This window comes from Fulmarus glacialis, unplaced genomic scaffold (assembly GCF_000690835.1).
Source record: "Fulmarus glacialis isolate BGI_N327 unplaced genomic scaffold, ASM69083v1 scaffold18054, whole genome shotgun sequence".
Lineage (NCBI taxonomy): Eukaryota > Metazoa > Chordata > Aves > Procellariiformes > Procellariidae > Fulmarus > Fulmarus glacialis.
This window is the reverse complement of record NW_009208876.1, coordinates 750-19,425: the sequence shown is the minus strand read 5'-3', so window position 1 is coordinate 19,425 and position 18,676 is coordinate 750. Positions and strand designations below refer to the sequence as shown.

Below are 18,676 nucleotides of genomic sequence, written 5' to 3'. Positions count from 1 at the left end.
GTCTAAAACTTATTTAAAGCTTGTTCTTCCAGGATATAGTTCAGCTGTTGGTGTCCGAGCAATACCAGCTTCATGGTGTGCGTACTTCTAGTAGTGAAGCCCCTTGAAATCAGACCTTTGAATCAGCCCAGCTCGAGCCGAGGTGAAATGAATCTGCAGGTAGAAAACACTCGCTGGCTCAGCAGGGAGGGGGAGCCTCCTGCATTGCTGTTCTTGTTTTAAGATTTTCCTTAAACCCTGTCTCAAAATACCATTTTTGCCCTAAGCTTAATGGATGGCCGCTCATTCTGCGGGAGGCTTACACAAGGAAGTCTGTGCCCTTTTGACCAATTTCCTTGCTCTAATCAGGGTTACACAATGTGCAGAAAAGGGAACAATCTCCTGCTTTTTCACAGCAGCTGCTCCTGGTTTTCTTCCTTTTGCTCTGGGACCTTCTTTCCATCTGACCAGCCTTCATTCGAGTCTCAGAGGAACCTGAAGTGCTCATGGGCAAACCCCCCCTGGGAGCTGCTGAGGGCCCCTGAGATTTTTGGTGGGCTCTGCCACCCTCGCAGTGCAGCCCAAGCAGCAGGAACTGAGTAGGGAGCAGGGAGATTGGGTAGACAGTGCCGAGAGTGGCACAGGAAAGTCTTTAATAATTGAGTACCCATTTATGTTGGTGTTTTTCTCGCTTGCTCTTACAAGTATTCTGGGCTGGAGCTGTGATATTTAAGTCACTGGATGTCCTTTAAGCAGTGGTAGGGCTGGGGCACCTCCGCTCGCTCTCAGCGCCAAGACGACTCATACCGAAAGTGCTGGCTAGCCAGTGCGCGGGTGAGCGGGCTGCCTGCGCACCATCGGCACGGGTCTGCCCGACCGGGGCGTCCTGCTGCCTAGAGCAGGCTCTGAACGTTGTTTATTGAAGTATTAATAGCTTCAGTACTTTAATTCAGAAAAATTTTCAGCAGTCTTTGCAGATCCCCCAGGACCAGGTGATAATACTGCATTGTGTTTTGGCTCCTGCATCCCAAATGTTCCTTTTGCATTTTTAAGTTGATCTAACTGGATACTGGTAAAGTAAACCAGCTTGGATTAACAAATGTGTAACGTGCAATATCAGAGGGTTAAACTTTAAGCATTTGGTAGGGGTGGTATAGATTCAATTCTAGACTGTCTGATTTAAATCCTAAATTTCTGCTTTTAAATGGGACCAGATGAACTATTAAGCAGTGCTGAATTTGAGTTGAATTAGTTTGATTTTTTTTTAAGAGGCTGAATATAAATTGTAAAGAGGAATTAACTTGCAGTGGGGATTTGATAAGAATAAAACTCAATGTATTCTTCTTTGCCTTTTGCAGAAATTGTTCTGTTCAAGTCCAAACTTTAAGCATTAACTCTTACAGTGATTAAAAATTGCTTCCAGTGGTAAAGATTCTGTTGTGGCACTATTGCTAACTTGGGCGTATTTAAAATACTGTTAAAAACAGGCAGGCTAGTACCACGTAGTGGAGATTAAAATGGAGAACATGTTTGTTTCTGCTCTGAAGGTCTGTCTCACATCACAAAATGCCTTTTGAGATCGTTGACGCTTGTATTTGTCTTGCTGTGCAGGGCCATGCATCTGTGACTCTTTGGGAACTGAACTTCAAGAGCCTTTTTATTCTCTCGCGTGATATCAGGAGCTTCAGGCCTTTTCTAAGCCAAAATAAACACAGATGTTTCAAGCTGCAGAGGTTTTGGTGCATACCACGTTATCGTAATCAAGAATAATCCAGAACCACAGCATCAAGTGTATCTCGTTTCGCATTACAGAGTCCTCGACCTTTCGACCATCCAGCCTTCTCCAAGGTGATGACTCCTGTCTCCTGAGACGTTGGAAAACCTAGTTTGGAAGAAGAGTAAAGATACAGTTGATGCTGAACTACGTGAGTCCTCAGATTATTTTGTTTACGATAACGCCGTTTGCACCAGCGATTCCTATCCAGCTCGGATTGCACAACGGTCATTATCTCAGAGTTTCTGTGCAGTGGGGTTTCTCCAGTGGAAATCTTACTCATACATTTCCAGCAGGGATGATGATGTTGCAAGGAGTGGGGAATTTTGTAAGGCACAATCAAATATTAGGTCAGAGATGCGGAACGAACAGAACAAGGAGCATATGGGGCTCAGGAGTTTGTTCTGTTCAACTAGCTGGGCCTGGTAACACTTCTGTCGAAGATCTGAACGGCTGGTGGAAGTTGGTAGTGCAGGGATACAAAGTCTGCTGCAAAACTTCTCACCTTACCTCTCTTGCTATCTCTGATCTTGGTGACAAGTACTGCTAGATGAATTAATGCAATGAGATCACACTTGTGTCCACAGAAAGGGTGGGACTGCCAGAGGGTAAACTTCATTCAAAGTATGGTGATTTATCAGTCTCTTACGTGGTGAAACACTGGGACCTTTTTAAAACAAATAAGTACAACCCAAAAATATTTTCCCAGTCTGCTGTAATAACCTCTTAGGGAAGACTACTGGGGCTTGGTTTTGACTTGCTCAGAGTAAGAAAATGGATCTGTGCTTAGTTCCTCCTCTCCCCTACCCGCTCCCCCCCCCCCAAAAAAAAAAAAAAATCTTTGAAATGTTAGAGTACGAGCATTTAATGTCTAAATATTTGTGAGAGTCTTTGAAACTATTTTCCAAGAGATAAAGGTGAAGAGGAGGTATCTTGGAAACAAAGCTTCAGTTTGATGGAGCTGATTTATGCTTGCAGTGAGCATGCAGCATGTGAAGGTTATCCTGACAGCAATCACAAGGGTTCTTTTCCTGCTAAACTGAACAAGGCTTTCCTTTGGGGAAGAAGTGTTTTAGTCGCAGAGACTTGAATTTATTTGGCCCTTTAGGTATTGGTTCTGCCTCAAATTCTTTTTAGATTTCTGAGCAGCAGAAAATGCATGTTGGAAATCAGATTTTCTGCAATACCTGAATAAGTAGGAGTTAGTCAAGCTTTTAGTTGTTTATGCTGAATTGTAGTGGTGTGTGGACCTTGAATAAATACTTGGATGCAAAGCATGAGATTCACATTTAATAGATTAAATGGTTCTTTGCATGGAGTGGTAGTGCAAGAGAGCACATGTAGTGGCACCTTTCATTGGAGTATCCATTAAAGGCAGGTAATAGTGGGTCAATTCTAAACAAAGCGTCACTTCCTGCACATGGAGCCTGAAATGGTAGAGTTTTATATGTTGGTTTAAAATTTCAGGTGTTCAACTCAATCCAGCTGCATTGGGTGTAGATAGATGGAGACATAATAAAAAAGTTAGAGCCTAAAGAGGTACAAGGAGGGAGAGGGGGAACTCCTTTTAAGACTAAAAATACATTTTTGAAAAAATAATTGTTAAATTAACTGAATCTCACAATAATGAACATGTTTCAGTCTTCTATGCCCTTGCTGGGAAAGGTGAAAGATATTGTTCATTTTTATGGTCAGTTAGTTTTGTGCATTCTTGGCTGTTTGAGGAACAGACTTGAGCCTTCTGAGTTACTTGGTGAGCTGGCTGCGATGCCTAGAAGGAACCCACAACAGTCCATAGGCTGAATCAGAAGTAGACGCCCATACAAAAGGATAACTTAGGCATTGTCGTTCGGAGTTTTTTGGAATATGTTAATTTGCAAACTTGTTTTTGCTGTAAAACAAGCTTTAATTATTTTGACTTGTTCCCACTATGTGTCTCAAACAACTGTTCTAGGAAATGTTGCTTTGAATAATGAGGCTGATTTATACCTTCAAAAATGCATTAAGCCTCCAACCCACAACTGGTCTATCAGTAATGAGCCATAGCCTTTCTGTAGAAACGTAAGTAGGCAGAGACATGAGTGCATCAGTAGGTGAGAGCCTTCCAGTATGAAATAAGGGATAGTATAAGAATTTAACTCAATTGCTCATTAAATGTGATCTTCTTTCTCTTTCAAGAGCCAAGGATGAAGCGGCGAGCATCGGACAGAGGAGCTGGGGAAACATCCACTAAGGCAAAAGCTCTTTGTACAGGGATTTCTGGAAATAATGCCAAGAGAGCAGGCCCTTTTATACTAGGTAAGCAGGGAGGGTTTTCTTCTTCAGTTTTCAAGGTAGCTACTGATTGCAAAACTGAAAATAAAAGGCACTAAGAAATGAGGCAAAGCAGATGTGTAATTTAGCATCTTACCTCAGAGTGCAATTCACTTGATGTAGCAGAGCAGCAGCCCTTGGAGCTTCTGCTGTATCTCCTTACAAAGCTAAGGAGATTTGTAATGCTAATACAGCAAGGCAGGCACAGCTTTTAAGATAAATATGAGCCCTTGCTTTTTTTGTTGTGTGGTTTTTTTGTTTTGTTTTTTTTCCCCCTAAACTACATTCTTAAACTTTGTTAAAGAGTAAATTCATTCAGGGGGCTTTTTGGTTAGAGCTCCGGGGAGATGTCCAACCCTGCTTGCCTGGAATATGCTGTCAAATCAGCATGTAAGCAGCCTAATACTGCACTAGTGGTCATTATAAGCGGTATGTGCCAAAGCAAGACCACTCTGCTACGCTACCTTCTGAGAGTTGCTAGAATAGTTGTTAGTTCAGAACTAGTTATATAAACTGTCAAAACTGTGATGGACTTCACAGTGGAAACCAATGGATAATTAATTGGAAGTTGATTGATTTCAACTGAAGAGTGGAGACTGTTCTTAACTTGAAATTTGGACTAATCTATGTACCTGAGCAGTCCCAGAGGTGGCAGTTGGGTTCAGAGGTGTGGTAATAGCAGTTGCCATGGGTGTTGCTAGTAAATGTAAAAGCCGTATGGTTCAGGCATGCAGAAATTTGAATTTCTGAAAACAGCTGTGCCCTGTGTGGGCTTTTGTTAAACGTTTCTCCAGTGAACAAATGAAACGTTTTCAAAAAAGGTTTGAATTCAATACCTTTTTTTTTTTCTTTAGATTGTAATTTGTGGAAATGCACTTAGTCTCCTGAAAAAAAAGGAACTTAGTTTAAACTAATATAAACTGCGTGACACTTGCATACTGATGTAACCCTGAATTAGTCATTGCTGCTTGAAGGAAAACAAGTCTGTTTTTGCTTTGTGCTGTTAGGTCCACGTTTAGGTAACTCCCCTGTGCCAAGTATTGTTCAGTGTTTGGCAAGAAAGGATGGGACAGATGACTTTTATCAGCTAAAGGTAAGCAAATGACAGTGCTTCCAGATCTTCAGGGCTCTTTAACTTTAGCTCTCGCGACAGAAGTGCTTGTAGTAGCGTGTGGTGTAGGCTGAACCGGTGCACTGTAGGAAATGGTTGCTGGAACTTCCCCTCGGCGAGGCAGTTCTGCCAGGCGTAGATCTGGTCTTGAGATTAGCCCCAAGACGAGGCCTCTGTGGCTGCTGTGCTGCTCTCCTGGAGCCCTCTGATCTGCTCAGCTGTGCCTGAAATGGGGGTGGATCCAGTGGGAAAAATCGCCTAGGATATTTGCAGAAAGCCACCTGAGCAACTTTTCTGTGTTAATCAACCTCATGCTATGCATTCTGCACAGATGTTAGTTCAAACAGGTTTGTGGCAAGTATACAAACATCAGAGCAATTACATCAGCTGTTAAACACATGTGAATACCTAAAATGTGAGAGAGGTTTGGGGGGCATTTGGGTTTTTCTGGGAGCTGTAAACGTTTTTTCTGTATCCTGAAGATTCTCACCTTAGAAGAAAGGGGTGATAAAGGAATAGAAACCCAGGAGGAACGACAGGGCAAGATGCTGCTGCACACGGAGTATTCTCTCCTTTCCCTGCTCCACAACCAGGAAGGAGTGGTTCATCATCACGGGCTCTTTCAGGTACCGCTGGTCACCATCCAGGTTGGAGGAATGCCAGTAATTGCTATTGGCTCGAGCTGCTTTTGTTTAATGTACAGTTCGTGCTGACCCTGTTCTTGTGTGTAAAGAATTATCAGCACACTGCTCAGATTAACCGCTGCTGCTGCTTCAAACAAGCAAGTCTGTGGCAGGGGCTTTTGAGAGTTAAGTGGGATGTAATGGGGTTTGGGATTTGGGAAATGTGAGAATGTTCAAAGATGGGACAGGCACTCAGTAGCGTCCCCTTCAAGTAGAAAAATAGCTGCTTCACTGGCAAATTAATTTGTGCCCATAGAGCACCCTTTAGAACTGAATTTATGCTTTCCAGTCTCTACTGTTTTATGATGACTTGTAAGAGGAGCCAAATTGTCGAGAAACTGTTTCAGCAAGTTAAACTAGTCAATGTGCTGATCAATGTCTCGCATGAGTGAATTGCGCTGCTGTTAACACCTTCACAGCTGTTTATGGATGTGATGGGCTGATAAAAATTACTGATTTGGATGTTGGTATTGCCTTGCTCGCTGGTTAAATTTTGTCAACAGACTTTTCACTTGAGGCCATCTGTACTATATCTTAAATAAGCTAAATGTCCAACTCAGCTGTGTCCTGTTTAATGTTATGGAAGAACTGCTAATTGTGTCTTAAGACTTCTGTTCTTCTCATTAATAATATGTTGGATCCCTAATATTCAGAGTCTGTACTACTGTAGAGTTTTTCTAGGTTTTATCTAAAGGTGTCTGTGTGTATGTAAATAGTATCAGTGCTGACATACGCATATAGTCAAACAGCATAGACTTTCTCTGGCTTCTTTAAGTTGAGATCATGTATCTTCTTTTTGAAATCCCAACTCGGGGCAAAGATCAAGCACTATGATTGCATTTGCTTATTTTGAGATCACCATGTAGTTATTTATTCTCTAGTGCTCTGTATGTAAGTACATATGCCCAGATAGCTTCCCTGAACTATTGCTCATTTGTTTGCCTCCCTGTAGGACCGAGCTTGTGAAATTATAGAAGATCTAGAAGCCAATAGAATGGTCAGAAAAATGAAGAAGCGCATTTGTCTTGTGTTAGACTGTCTCTGTGCTCATGATTTCAGTGACAAAACAGCAGATCTGATCAATCTGCAGCATTATGTCATTAAAGAGAAGAGACTCAGTGAGCGGGAGACGGTAGTGATATTTTATGATGTGGTACGAGTGGTAGAAGCATTACATAAGGTAAGATCTTTGTTATCCCTTTCAGTGCTGGAAGACTGTTTTCCCACATTAGTATAATAATGTTTTAAAACTTCCTTGTGCAGGCAGTGGCAAGGTTGCAGAGCATGGATGTTTCAGCTGTTTCCCTGTAACAGTGTTCTGTGTAAGACCTCATGCCCCAAGCCATAAAAGAGCATTCCCTTCCCCTCCCCTCTGCTCAAGTTTCTCAATGATAATGTAGCATTTGTTGACTGTGGAGAGGGGCCAGCTGGACTAAATGTAGATCAGGTGAACTACAGTGTTACTAACCTCAGAAAGGGGTGGTTGAAGAGGAGAGCAGAGGCTAATCAAATGCAGGAAACACTTCAAGCTATTTCCTTTCGAAGCAAAATAAATCACAATGTAAGAATTGATTTCTGAGATCAGAACCTCGAGCTACAGGTTTGAGATCAATGAACTAGAAATTATTCTAACAAAAATAGATTCTACCGATGTTTGACTTCTTATCCTGTGACAAGGGACACCCATCCTTCCTAAGAGAGCAACAAAGCATGTATCTTCTGAGGAAATGCTCATCACATTGGTCTTACTGAGCCTGGATGCTTAAGTGTCAGGCCTCTTAGTTTCAGTCAAGTCTGTCTGTGTGTTCAAAGTAGCAAATTTGCTTGTTCTGTCCTTCTGACCAGGATCGAAAATGAAGTGCACGAAGTACCCAGGATGCAACCTGACTTGAAACCTTGATCTAGGTTATTTCTGAGAATGATGACATGATTTCAAAAGATACTTAGTGCTTTTGTCCAAGTATCGAATTTATACTTCTATAACAAATATGCTTTTGCTCATTTTATACTATTATATATTTTACAGAAAAATATTGTGCACAGAGACTTGAAACTAGGAAACATGGTGCTAAACAAAAGGTAAGTCTGCTGGAGAGCTGCTGTTCTGGCAGTTGTCTTATGTTTCTTCCCTGAAGCAGATTTCTATTAGAAACACAATTGAAGGCAGCACTTGCTGAGAGTGCTCTCGTGTGAGAAGGGTGAGGGAAATGGAAGCAATCTGTGCAAAAATATAAATCCAGTTCAAAGCTGTATGAGTTAATCTCCAAAAATGAATTGAGCTTAACCTAGATAGTTCACTCTTCCACCAAGCTTAGTGACCCCATATCAGCGCTTCTTTTTGGATTTTAACTTCTGAAAACTAAATTTTATAGTAGTTCAGAAACCTGCAAGAGAAATGCTTATTTTATATATATAAAGAAATAAATTCAAATTTGGTAAGTGGTTTTGTTCACATAATTTGCTTTCCATCGTGCTAAAGGAATTCCCAACACTGCAGTATGTACTATAGTCACAGCAGTGTTAAATCTTTGACTGTTGCACTGCTGTGTTTTTGCTAGCAATAAAATATTTACTTATCTAAACAAAAGTTCTTCTGTCTAGTCTGTATTTGTGCTTGAAATAGCTTCCTTGTTCCTGTTAGCTGGTTTGATGCAAGCCTCGGTTTATAATGCACTGATGTCCAACATGTCTTGGATGCTGTGCAGACCCAAAGGGACCAGGCCTCCCGGCGCAGAGCGAACAGCATCAGCGGGGCATGAATTCAGCACGAGTGAGAGGCAGCTGATGGTAGCGTGCGCTTGGCTTGGTGGCTCCTTGGAGTTTTTTTTTAGTTGTCTTGGGTTCTGTAGTTATTTAGTTGGCAAGCTAGTACCAGTTCAGACACTCTGCTGTGTCCTTGAATATTACATTACTGGCTAAATATTTTGCACTAACTTTAAGAATAAGTGGAATTCATTGTCTTTTCACACAGTCTGGTTTTCTGTGGAATGAATAAAAAACTGGAAGGCTTTAGGTCTGCAGGCTCCCAGAGTCTGGTATGAAGCATGCAGGTTCACTGTGGTCACAGCTTGATTTTTTTCTCCTCCCTAATACTATTTGAAAGCAAACAGATTCTACCTACTGAGGTTGAACTTCTTGGTTCCCCCCCGCCCACACAGCAGCTAGTGGTTTTCAGGGCCACCTGTAAATTGTTTTAAGTTGTTTCTATAGAGCTGCTTTAAGATAAATCTCTTATCTTCTGCTTGCGTCTTTGATTCTCCTTCTTGCTAGGAAGAGGCAGACAGAAGTTGCTGCTTTAAAGGATCCACCCAGAGCTTCCCTTCTTTTCTGGGCAAAGTATGCAGTGGAGCATCCCACTGATAGAGCTGCACAAGGGGCCCCCACTAGCAGGAAAGGGGAGGTATTTGAAGCTTTGTGAATACACTTGCCAAAGTCATTTTTTACATGCTATGTTTTTGCTTTTTACTAGCAAGACCATCAGCTTTGGTGGGGAAAAACTGTAGCCTCTACAGCAGTGAGTCATATGAAAGGGTGGGTGAGGCATTAAGAATAGATCACCATGGAGAAGACCAGTCACTTGGGCTGATCAGAAATGTTTGTTCTGTTCCAGCCGTGCACAGAACAAGAGCCAGGTCTTTTCTGTTGGTGGGGGACTGAAGGTAGCTACGTATCGCTGCAAAGTCCTCATCAGGCATGTTACACCCTGGGCTAATGACGATCCCTCAGACGTTGTCCCCTGCAATGTGCAGACGTTAAAGCCTCGCAAGGTTTCCAATTAGCCAGTGCAGTAGTTGGATGATTACAGATTAAATCAAATTTCAGTGACTAAATAAAACCAAGCAACCCTGAACTTTTTAGTGTCCTTTAGAACGCTTAGTCTTTTAAATCTTTAACAAATCGTGCAGATTGTTATTTAGCCAGGGAAGTCTCTTGACAGGTGAAGCTAACACTTGTTAAACACAAGTCCGTCTTTCTTAATAATCTACCCTCCATTGCCAACCCACACTTGGTTTTATTTCACTTGTCTGTTAGATTTGCTGGCAATATTTTTTGGTTATTTTGACTGACTTAATTCATGCTCTTAGGCTCTAGTTGTGTAATACCATTCAAGAATTTAGAAGTCTTCTAGACAGTGTTTTTCTGTTCAGTCCTTTAAGTTGTATGTTAAAATCCAAATTATCTGAGTGACATGGAAGATTAAATGTGGTAGTAATATTGTAATGAGCTCACTTGCCCTGGAAAAATTCATTAATTGGAGCTGGCAATACTATAGGGAAGTAGAGGTATCTTTCATACAGAAATTGCGTGTACCTGCAGTTCTCACCTTTTCTGAAGTACTTCAATGTAGGAGGTTTTTTGGATGTTGATTAGACTTTCTCTGTTCCGCATACTTTCCTGTGAAGAATAGTTCCTGCAGATCGGGTAAAACTGCCACCAGACTCTTGCTGTGGGACTGTTGGGTAACGCAAAAGTGGTTAAACTGAATCTGATCAAAGGTCCTGTAGCTCATCTGCTGGTGAGACACGTAAGCACACAGTGCACGGAGGGCAGGCATGGGGCAGCCCTTCCTGTAGGGCATTTTCCCTCAGCTTCCAGAAAATATTGCGTGGAGAAGATGCCTTTAGAAATGGTAGTTGGGAAGCATAGGGGAGAATCAGCTGTTAAAATAAACTTCTACTTTCTTAACACTTATGCCCTACAATGGTCAGCAAGCACGAAAGTGCAGATCCTGGTGTGCGCTGCTGGCTAGGATGCTGTCGGTCTGCTCCTGGGAGGCTGGCCAAGAGGCGGCTGTGTGGCTGCAAGGTGGGCAAGTTACATGAGCACCCTGTGCTTGCAGCCGCACTTACACATGCTGCTCAGGTTGGATGTATACTTTGTCCATAGCTGTAAAAGAGGCTCTCTTATTCCCACCGTAAGAGTCTTGCAAGCCATGCTGGCGGGTGTGGAATCCCTCCCCGTCGGGATGGAGTTGAACTTACAGCTGTGCTTGTCTTTTCCCAGCACTTCAAGCTTCCCAAAAAGCCCCACAGACACACCTCTGTTTTGGTGTTAACTTCCTCTGTTTGTGCTGTTTGGCTCATGCAGGTCTTTGTTCACTGATGCCTTCTGATTCTCCCCAGGACTCATCGAATAACCATAACAAACTTCTGTCTTGGAAAGCACCTTGTGAGTGAAGATGACCTGCTGAAAGACCAGCGAGGGAGCCCTGCCTACATCAGCCCAGATGTGCTTAGCGGTAGGCAATCCCCTTCAGCCTTCAGTGGGAGTTCACAGCCCCCACATTTAACACTTGTTTAGTTTATTTATGGCTCTTGACAATAAATGAAAACCAACTAGTTCTGTTCCCATATGTAACCTGCGTTCTGTGAGAGCCTCTTAATTAGGGTCCAATTATGAGACTTGTTCTGTTTTTCCAATGGGGGAAGTATGGAGGGGACGAGCGAGTGTAACTTTTTTTCTTAAGGCTAGTCTGAACTTCAAAGCAATTAAAAGCTCCCTGCCTGTTCCTAAATAAGTCCGACTGCAGACAAGATGTTCTGTTTCTCATGTCTGAATCTTGTTCCTGAGGCTTCACTTAAGCTGCAGGTAAATCCCTAGGCCTAAGAGGCAATTGGTCCAAATCCCCTCACAATGTCAGTTTATTCCAGGCCGTACACTAAGAGGAGCAGTTGCTGCAGCAGCTGCTGCTTGCTTCCAGAAGGGAACTGTTGACCCTTTGGGCAGCTTCTGCGCCAACTGAGAGGAGTTACTTAAAAATAAAGGAATGATCACACCAGGCCAGACAAGCGGTCTGTTCGGGCTATATCTTGTCTCCAGCAGTCTGGCCGATGCCTTGTCTCCAGCAGAGGCCTTAAGCAGAAGTCTTAAGCTTTCCCTAACATCCTCCCACCTTTTAACTGTTTCTAGTGCATGGGACTTTCAGAAACAGATGTCGTTTCTGTCTATTTAGTTGCTTCAGGAGGTTTCTCTTCCATGAGCTCCAAGGTCTGCTACCGTACTAGCTTTTGTGCTGGGAATAGCTGAGCAGGCAGTGGTTGTCCTGTTTGTCAGTGTAGTGACCGAGGCATCGTTTTGAGGTTTTTTTTCTTCTCATCCAGATGAGCTGGCTAGTGTTGAAGGGTGCATTTACAGCTGGGACTGTGCATCTGAACCATCTCTCTATGTAGACTCCAGTTATCATGATTAGCTCATGTTGCAGAGTACTCCTTGTGAGCACGCATAAAATTCCCTTTGGATGGAGCTGAACTGCAGGATGCAGTCCAAGATCACCCCTAATGCATCCCACCTGTTAAGGGTTATCCATCCGCAGGGCCGAGCTAGCATTAGGATGATGGGAACTGCCTAAAACTGTGGACAGTAGGTCATCAGCACCAACTATTTTCTGGAAAAGTCGGCAGTGCTTTGGGCAGCACCGCTCGCTGGTGTGCATATAGCCAGTGTGAAAGCCAGAATCCTTGCCAGTTTATGTGAGGATAACATCTAGAATACTGAAAACACCTCTGGAGATTTGAGTTACTCATTTATGGTATCCCGAGCTATTGTATTTCAGAAATGCCCTCAGAGGGAGCTAGTCTTGAAATTTCCAGACTCAGTGGAATCCCCTCAGTAAGTTTGTTGTCAGGTTTACAGACAGCAGCATTAAATGTAGCTGAGCGCTTCCGACGTGATCTGCCAGGCAGGTTTGAGGCTGCTTCCCTTCCAGGCAGGACTAAGCCAGGAAGGGAGCAGAGGCAGGCGGGGAGGTGGAACGTGTGTTTTTTGCAGGCCTTTCCTGTTCTGCAGGATATCCTGAGGCCCCTGTAACCAGATGGATGATATGAGCCAACTGCTCTGCTGGAGCTTGGAGCAGTTGCAGCTCAAGTGGCTGGTGTCTGGTAAAGGCTGCATGGAGCTGCTCCTTCCTGCTCGTCTGGGGCACCATTCTGTCCTGAACTTCAGCCCTGTTACCTTCCCTGCCAGCATAGCTCGGCTGCAAGCACCCACATTTCTTCTGACGGCTCTCTTGGTGGATTGACTGGCCTGTCTGTAGCCCATATACCACAAGGCACTGAACAGGCTGTCTTTACTGACTTCTCTGACAGCTGAGGCTGTTCAAGACCCTGCAAGGAGCAGCCTTAGTTACAGGTCTGCATCTGGGGTAGCACCACCTGGACTGATCTTCTGGTGCCATCGCACTGTACTCCAGCTCTGACGTCTCTGCAAATAGCCCTTCCCCGTGGGGTGTCTGTGCAGCCTGATCCTGTGCTCTTGAAAATGCTGTTCCAAAATGGCTCAGTCTGCAGTTCCCCTCCAAGCATTGAGGGAAAAGTTACTTGAGGACATTCCAGGCTTCACCACCACCTTCAGACTCTGAGCATCCCTCTGTCTGTATTGCTAATGCTCCTCTGCAAGAGGAAGCTAAAGCGCCTGAAGAATTAATCATTGTTTTAGGTCTTCAGAAGAAGCTGTCTTCTGCTAAGAGATGGCTTGTGTTTTATGGCTGCTGAAATGTCACTGCAGGAAAAGCTGGAGGAGGAGGGAGAGGTGCCTTTTTTTGAGCGTATAAAGCAAAGAATAATTAGTACAAATAACAAATGCTGCAGCAGTGACTCACTACGTGAGTCAGAGGAAGTCATTCCCTCAGTCCTGTGCTGTGGTACAGCACTGGAGTTTAATGATTTGGCCCTCATGCATGCTGCTGTTTGCTGATTTATTGTGCGATTTGAAGGGGCTTTGAAGCAGCATTTCCATTGAGTGGTTCGCAGGGCGTGGTGGGGCTGCAGCAGCTTTTGGGAATGCCTCTGTGCAGGGGAGGCACCGTCCTGTGCCCTCCACAGCTTCCCAGCAGGCTCCAGTGGCTGTGTGCTGGATCTGTCCCGGAGGCAGAGTCCCATCTTGATGGGCTCAATCTGAGCCGAGTGTGGAGAGTCTTAGTCTGCACTTCCACACAAATCTCTGGTGCAGCCAGGGTGGTGAGGCTGGCGTTAATCTTGGGCCACTCTTCACCTGGGGAGCACTTACTCTTCTCAGGGTTTCTTTCCTGCCTCCCTGTGCCTTGTGTTCACTGGCCCTTAAGTTCTCTTCTCCTTTGACCTGGACTCGCAACAAGGTGCATCTGTGGAGCTTGCGAGGCTCGGGGGCTTCCAGCGGCGACAGTCTGCAGGGATGGCAAAGGGGAGGGAAGTGTGACCTCCAGCACAGTACGCAGTGGTTCTGATTACTTGATGCTCTCGGATCACATCAAGACTATTCAGCAGGGTGGGAAAGGGAAGACACCTGGGTGGAGATGAACAATGTGCTTATTCGCAAAGGATGCACCTCTGAAAGAGGTTCTTAGTGTCTTGCGATAGGAAGTCTTCAGCATTTTTGATTAATGCTTAGAAAAAAGGATCACATGCAGAGGTTGCTTCAGTGCCTTTACTGCTGGTGGTGGGCCGCAGAGGTGAGCAGTGTCGTAAAGCCTGTTGCTTTTGTGTCTCCTTGCTCCATGCAGGACGGCCGTACCGTGGAAAACCCAGTGACATGTGGGCGTTGGGTGTGGTGCTCTTCACCATGCTCTATGGCCAGTTCCCCTTCTACGACAGCATACCTCAGGAGCTTTTCCGCAAAATCAAGGCTGCCGAATACACAATCCCTGAGTGAGTACAGCCTGTCCCGGGGAGGCCCTTCTCTTAGTGCCTGTGCGGGCGGTGCTCTGGGCCTTACTGGGACAGCCGGAGCTGGAAGGGTTTCACTCAAAGTCCCTGAGGGTTGCAGCAGTAATGAGAACAAAGACTGTATGCAGTAGACATCAAGGAAGCAGTAGCGGAGCTGGGAGATCTTGTGCAAAGGTGAGAAAGGCCCCATGCTGCAGGGACAGGGAATCAACCTCCTGGTTAATTCTGGGGTCTCAGTCAGAGCAGTGGTGGCTCCTCTAGTTCCTGACCTGTGCTCCCAGCACGTCCATCCTGCTGCTGCCTCTGCCCGCCTCAGGCACTCGGGCTCACTACGTGTTCTCTCTCCCAGGGATGGACGGGTCTCAGAAAACACTGTGTGCTTGATCCGAAAACTGCTGGTCTTGGATCCGCAGCAGCGTCTGACAGCTTCTGAAGTGCTGGATTCTCTCAGCTCCATCATAGCATCATGGTATGTGCAAGAGGAGAGAGACAGGAACATGGCATCTCTGGCCACAGGCTGTGTTATTCCAGCTGCAGCCAGCAGACTGCTGCCAAACAGGACACCAGAGAGTGATCTGAGAGAACTGCAAAAAGTCTTTAAATCCTGTGTCTCAACCACTGGTGTCTGCTGATGGATACAGCCGGAGTGGCCTGTACAAATGCTTGTTATTGGACCAAGGTTGGAGTCTGTAAAGCAATAACATTACAAAACAGTACTGGGGTACGGGAGGGCCTTTGCTGCTGTGTCTGCCTTGTGCTCCCCAGATTTGATTTTTAAAGAAAGTCTAATGGTCAGGAATATCTTACATGTACAGACACTTTCTGCAAGCTTGTAATTAGCCCTGCTTTATCCATTAAGTAAAAGCAGGCATGAGATCTCAAGAGGGGAAGAGCAGGAGATGCCATTCCCAGGTGGGAACACTACACGTGCAGAGTGGGGATGCCTTTTGAGGGTAAATCTGACTCCAGGACTGGCATGAACCAACTAGGATGAGATTCCAGTAGCACACTCCAGCAGAAATGGATCCTGGCAGTGTTTGCTCAGTGCAGCCCTCTCTTGTCAGCCCCGAGACCTTCTGTCTGTGCTGCACAGCATGCCTGGGCGAAGCTCTTGTGCTGCCTGTTGAGTCAGCAGTGAAGTCTGTGATTTTTGGAGCTGTGGCTGTTTTCTCTCCTAGCTATGCAAAAGTTAAAGTTCCACATCCTGTTTAAAAACAAAAAAGAAAAAAGGGATTATAACATGATTTCATACCAGGGAAGTTGAATTTGGAATAGCGTCCTTTAGTAGCAGTAGCTGGTGTGGCATCCAGTGCTTTGCCACACTCAGGTGTCCAGCCATGGCCAGCCAGGCGGGATTGCCCTGGCCAGGGTGTTGGGTGAGGGTGGGCGAGCCGGGGCCGCGCTCCGGGTCCCTGATGCTGTGTTCTTCCCCCAGGCAGTCTATGTCCTCACTGAGTGGCCCTTTGCAAGTGGTGCCAGACATCGATGACCAAGTGGCCAACCCTGAAAACCCACAAGAGGTAGGTTTTCCTACTTTCCTTTCCATGGAACTGCTTTTCCGTGCTCCTGTGCCAAGTCTGTCTGTAATGGAAAGAGATGGCAGCCCCTTGTGGCCCCCGAGGGGGTGAGGGGAGGGCGGTGAGGACCCAGCTGTGGCTGCCACTCTACAAGGCGACCGAGTCCATCGCTGTCTTGTGCAGCGGAAGGAAAGGCTCATGCTGCTGGGACCAGGAGTCACATCCAGCTGGCCGTGCTGCCTGGAAGTGAGCTCGCCGGCCCCGGAGCTGGCTGAGGGGCAGCTTGCTCCTCTCCGAGCAGTGCTCACTCCCTCACACACAGCTGCGAGCTCGCACGCGCTGGGAGAGCCGGGAAGAGGTAGCGGTGTTGGCTCAGGCTTCCTGGTGAGTTCTGCGATGGGAGCAAACATCCTGTTTTCTTGCCAGCATATTTTATGTTGGAAGTGGTGGCCAGTGACCTCACTGCCTGGGGACAGCCTTGTAGGAGCTTTTGCCTGTGATGCCACAGTCAGTGTCGCCATCAGAAATCCCTCCGCTGGGCTTGGGGGGATGTGAGAACTGGGGTCAGATAGCTGCAGCCTCTGAATATCTGGCAGGGTTGGGATGAGCTGCATCAGGGCAGAGCCACTGAGGTTTCCAGACCTGTTCCTGGTGGCACTAATGACTTGTAGGGACTACTGCCTGTATGTCTGGCAGCAGGTCCAGTTCTTGCATTAAGACTCTAGTTATCCCATTGTAGCTCAGGACCGTTGGAGAGGAGTTGTGGGACCGTTGCTTGTTGCTGTGGCTCTGACGGGGTGGTTCTCTGGCAGGTGAAGGTGACGGAGGAGTGCTCGCAGTACGAGTTCGAGAACTACATGAGGCAGCAGCTGCTCTTGGCTGAGGAGAAGAACACCTTGCATGAGGCCAAGAGCTTCCTACAGAAGCGGCAATTTGGGAACATCCCCCCAGTGCGACGCCTGGGCCATGATGCCCAGCCCATGAACCCTTTGGATGCAGCTATCCTGGCCCAGAGATACCTTCGGAAGTAGCTTCCCACACATCTGAGAGCACAAGCACCACCCTGCAGTCTGCCTTTCACGTCGCCTACTACAGCTCAACAGCAATACCGGTGTCCCATGATGGAGAATAATGTAGCAATTCTTCTGAGCTCTGTTCAGGGACACGCACTCACACTTGCTCTGGAGGGAGAAGACTTTTGAAAAAGCTAGTTTTGGAAGCAGCAACCTCTTGGCATCTTCTGGAATCTGTTTTTTAAATCGAAGCCTAGATGACTAATCTGCTTTTAATCATGACTGTAATCTACCTCTCTTGTCTTTTTAACCATGCTGTTCTCTGGATCGAGCAAAGCCGGTGGGAAAGGAGAAGAATACCAAGGGTGAAGCTGGTTTGCTGGCACAAGAGTCGCGGCTGTGCAGTACGGAGAGTCGGCTGATTGCATTCGCTCCATATGGTTTGAATAAGCTTAGATTTATCGGGGTTTCTTGAAAGGAAGAATTTCTTGAAACCTGTCACTTCCCTTCATCTGCATCAAATCTTTTTCTGTCCTTAACGTGCCACCTGGTTTGGCTGTGTTGTCTAACCCTCGGTGGCCGTGTGTGGGCTGCAGTGTGCCGGGGCCTTCGTGAGCAGCACAAACAGCCGCCCGGTCACCCGGTGTGACCGGCGGCTGCCTGGAGAGCCCGGCCACTGCCTCAGGCGAGAGTCGTCCTTTCGAAGGACATCTGCAAAGATCGGATCTTGTCTGCAGTTCAAAGGTTTTGCAGGACTCGGCCCGGCGTGGCCTCTGACCTCTTTCCCACCTTTCACTGATTCTTTTAGTTTCATAAGGATATATGATTTAATCTTATTTTTCAGTAGCTTATCTAAGGTGCAGTTAAAATTGCATTAATTCTGATTTAGCATTTTCACACTTCAGTTGTGGTACAGATATAATATATGAGTTATAATGTGAAAAAGCTTCCCAAAATAATCTGCGTAGAATTAGGAAGGGGCTGGCTGAAGTCTCTACTGTATTTGTTCCCTAGCTTATCTTGCCATCCCAGCCTCGCCACACAAACCTGGGGCTGCCTCTGCTGTCCCCGTGTGGTGCTGAGGCAGGAGAAGGAGGGCCCGGTTTGTCAAACAAAGCCACTTTTTTTTGTGCTGAGAACAGGAACGATTGTTTCTGAGCCTCATTTTGTGAACTGGATGCCTGTCTTGCCAGATGAACTGTTCTCACACAGAGGTCCCAGGGCTCACAGTGCCCCAGCCAGGGCTTCTGCTTGAGGCTCCCCAGCGGCCTCCTTCCCCTGCTCCTGGCTGCTCCCAGCCCTGCGGCAGCTCCAGCATCGCCCTCTCCTGCCAGCCTCGGGCTGGGCACAAGGAAAAGTGTGAGCAGCGACAGGAAAAGCTGCTGTGGGTGCTGGCCCTGCTTTTTGGGGTCAGCTCTGCCACCCCCGGTGAGTGCGGGTAGGGAGCGAGTCGCAGATCCATTTGTAGCGTGTTGCCTTCTCTTGCCCGGGGCTGGGGAAGCAGACTGCATCTAGCCTGGGCCAACCTCCAGGTGTCTTTGTGGGGACATAGGGATTGACCTGAAACTCCTTGGCAGCGTCGGGCATTATGTCCTGCCTGCAAACTCACCAAAGCCGCTTGGCAGTGGGCAGGCAGGGAATTGTGAA

At 46.2% G+C, this 18,676-nt stretch overlaps 1 protein-coding gene across 2 annotated transcripts; it reads left to right on the top strand.

The window, feature by feature from the left end:
* The first annotated feature begins 1,791 nt into the window (after positions 1–1,791).
* On the top strand, positions 1,792–17,536 carry STK40 (serine/threonine kinase 40). 2 transcript variants are annotated; one of them, XM_009576673.1, is made up of 11 exons: positions 1,792–1,904; positions 3,932–4,051; positions 5,074–5,159; positions 5,660–5,803; positions 6,813–7,040; positions 7,887–7,939; positions 10,984–11,099; positions 14,337–14,481; positions 14,849–14,968; positions 15,935–16,019; positions 16,829–17,536. In XM_009576673.1, exons 2-11 carry the CDS (start codon positions 3,940–3,942, stop codon positions 17,045–17,047), a joined length of 1,308 nt encoding a protein of 435 aa, XP_009574968.1. In that variant the 5' UTR covers positions 1,792–1,904; positions 3,932–3,939; the 3' UTR covers positions 17,048–17,536. The 2 variants fall into 2 exon arrangements, with proteins under 2 accessions (XP_009574968.1, XP_009574967.1); XM_009576672.1 differs by lacking the exon at positions 1,792–1,904 and having other exon boundaries at positions 3,940–4,051; positions 5,050–5,159; positions 16,829–17,322.
* Positions 17,537–18,676: the final 1,140 nt, after the last annotated feature.